Source organism: Empidonax traillii, unplaced genomic scaffold (assembly GCF_003031625.1).
Source record: "Empidonax traillii isolate 1590-97213 ecotype Southwest subspecies unplaced genomic scaffold, ASM303162v1 scaffold403:size524366, whole genome shotgun sequence".
Classification (NCBI taxonomy): Eukaryota; Metazoa; Chordata; class Aves; order Passeriformes; family Tyrannidae; genus Empidonax; species Empidonax traillii.
The window spans coordinates 453856-455190 of NW_020955596.1; the positions used below are offsets into that span (position 1 = coordinate 453856).

The following is a 1335-nucleotide window of genomic DNA, read 5'->3' on the forward strand; positions in this document are numbered from 1 at the left end:
AAAAAAAAAAAAAAAAAAAGGAAATAGTTTAACACTAGGTCATTCCTTCTCTCCACTCAAAGTCATTTTTCCCTTACGGGCAGAATTCCACTCGTAAGGGAAAAAGTCAAGCTAGGTCTGTTAAATTCTTGTTTATTAATGTTTGATTCTTGTAGTGTAGAGATTTTCCAAACTGGTCCTAATTTATCCATATGTCATTTTTTACAATCAGGTTATTTTTCTCACTTGGCTTCCTTGGTAAGTTTAAGGCATATTTTCTTTTCTTTTTGGCAAGAAGGCCTCTATCATTGGAAACCAAAATGTTAATAATAATAATAATCCAGCTTAAGCAGAATGTGAAAACACTTGCTCGGGAGGATGAAGTGGCTACCCTGGCAAAGGTTGTGTAGCTTATTCAGTAAAAAGTTTTGTGTTGTTTTGCACTGAAAAATGCTTCCACATTTTCCATGACTTTAATAGAAAGATACTGCCTGCCTTCATAGTGAATAATCAAGCAGGGTTTTCAAGCAAAGTTCAAGTGATTTCACAACAAGCTTTACAAACATTAAATGAAATGCAAGCATTGATTTCTTACAGCATGCTTCTCTTCATCCAGCATAATGTTGGTCTTAAAATTAATAAATTATTTTATAGCTGGTTTTTGGAAATACCAGCAAGGATTCCAGCTGCACCCTAACAGGCAGGGATTAGAAATTTCCTGAACATAGAGAAAACTGCCACTTCCATAGGTAGGGCTGATTCAATATTTTCCAGCTGCTAAAAAAGGTAGTCCTATTCCCCTTGCCCCACTTCAGGTGTTACCCTTTTGTTATTTCCTCTAGCAACTCCAGGGAATGTCTCAGCTCTCTACCTGTCTCTTCATCTCCCTAAAATCCTCAGTTAGGGACAGAAGACTGGAGGGGTGGAAGAAGCTTTTTCTTCAGTTAGGGATTGTGTCAGAAAGAGAACTTATGCAAAAAAGGAGGAAAGGGCAGGGAGCTGGAAGCAGGAGAGAGCAAAACTAGATACTTGATTGATTCAGCCACCTAGTTCAGCAGCACTCCGAATTCTCATGCAGAGAGCCCTGGCAATTTTAAACAGTGTATGTTGAATCCCATCACAAACTACTGCATCTCTTACCAGACATCACAAGATGAAGTTCAGAGTTTGCTCAGTGTCAGTTTGAGTTACAAGTAACTATCAGATTGCAAGATAAAGCAAGGAGGCTAAGGAACAAAAGAAAAAGTGACTGGCTGATCAAAGTCACTATCTGTGCCTTGTTCTTAATGACGTGCAGGAAATAAGCTGCCCTGGAAAATGTGATATCAACATTTCATTTATATTGATACTGGAATC

The 1335-nt window shown here is 38.1% G+C and overlaps 1 protein-coding gene across 2 annotated transcripts in view; it reads left to right on the plus strand.

Annotated features, from left to right (window-relative positions):
• LOC114062386 (tubulin beta-2 chain) overlaps positions 1-1335 on the plus strand; it is an 18169-nt gene that overhangs the window by 8645 nt on the left and 8189 nt on the right. For both annotated transcript variants that reach the window (XM_027893715.1, XM_027893717.1), the window contains one exon: positions 961-981. In XM_027893715.1, coding sequence (XP_027749516.1) covers positions 961-981 — 21 coding nt within the window. The remainder of the gene's footprint in view (positions 1-960; positions 982-1335) is intronic.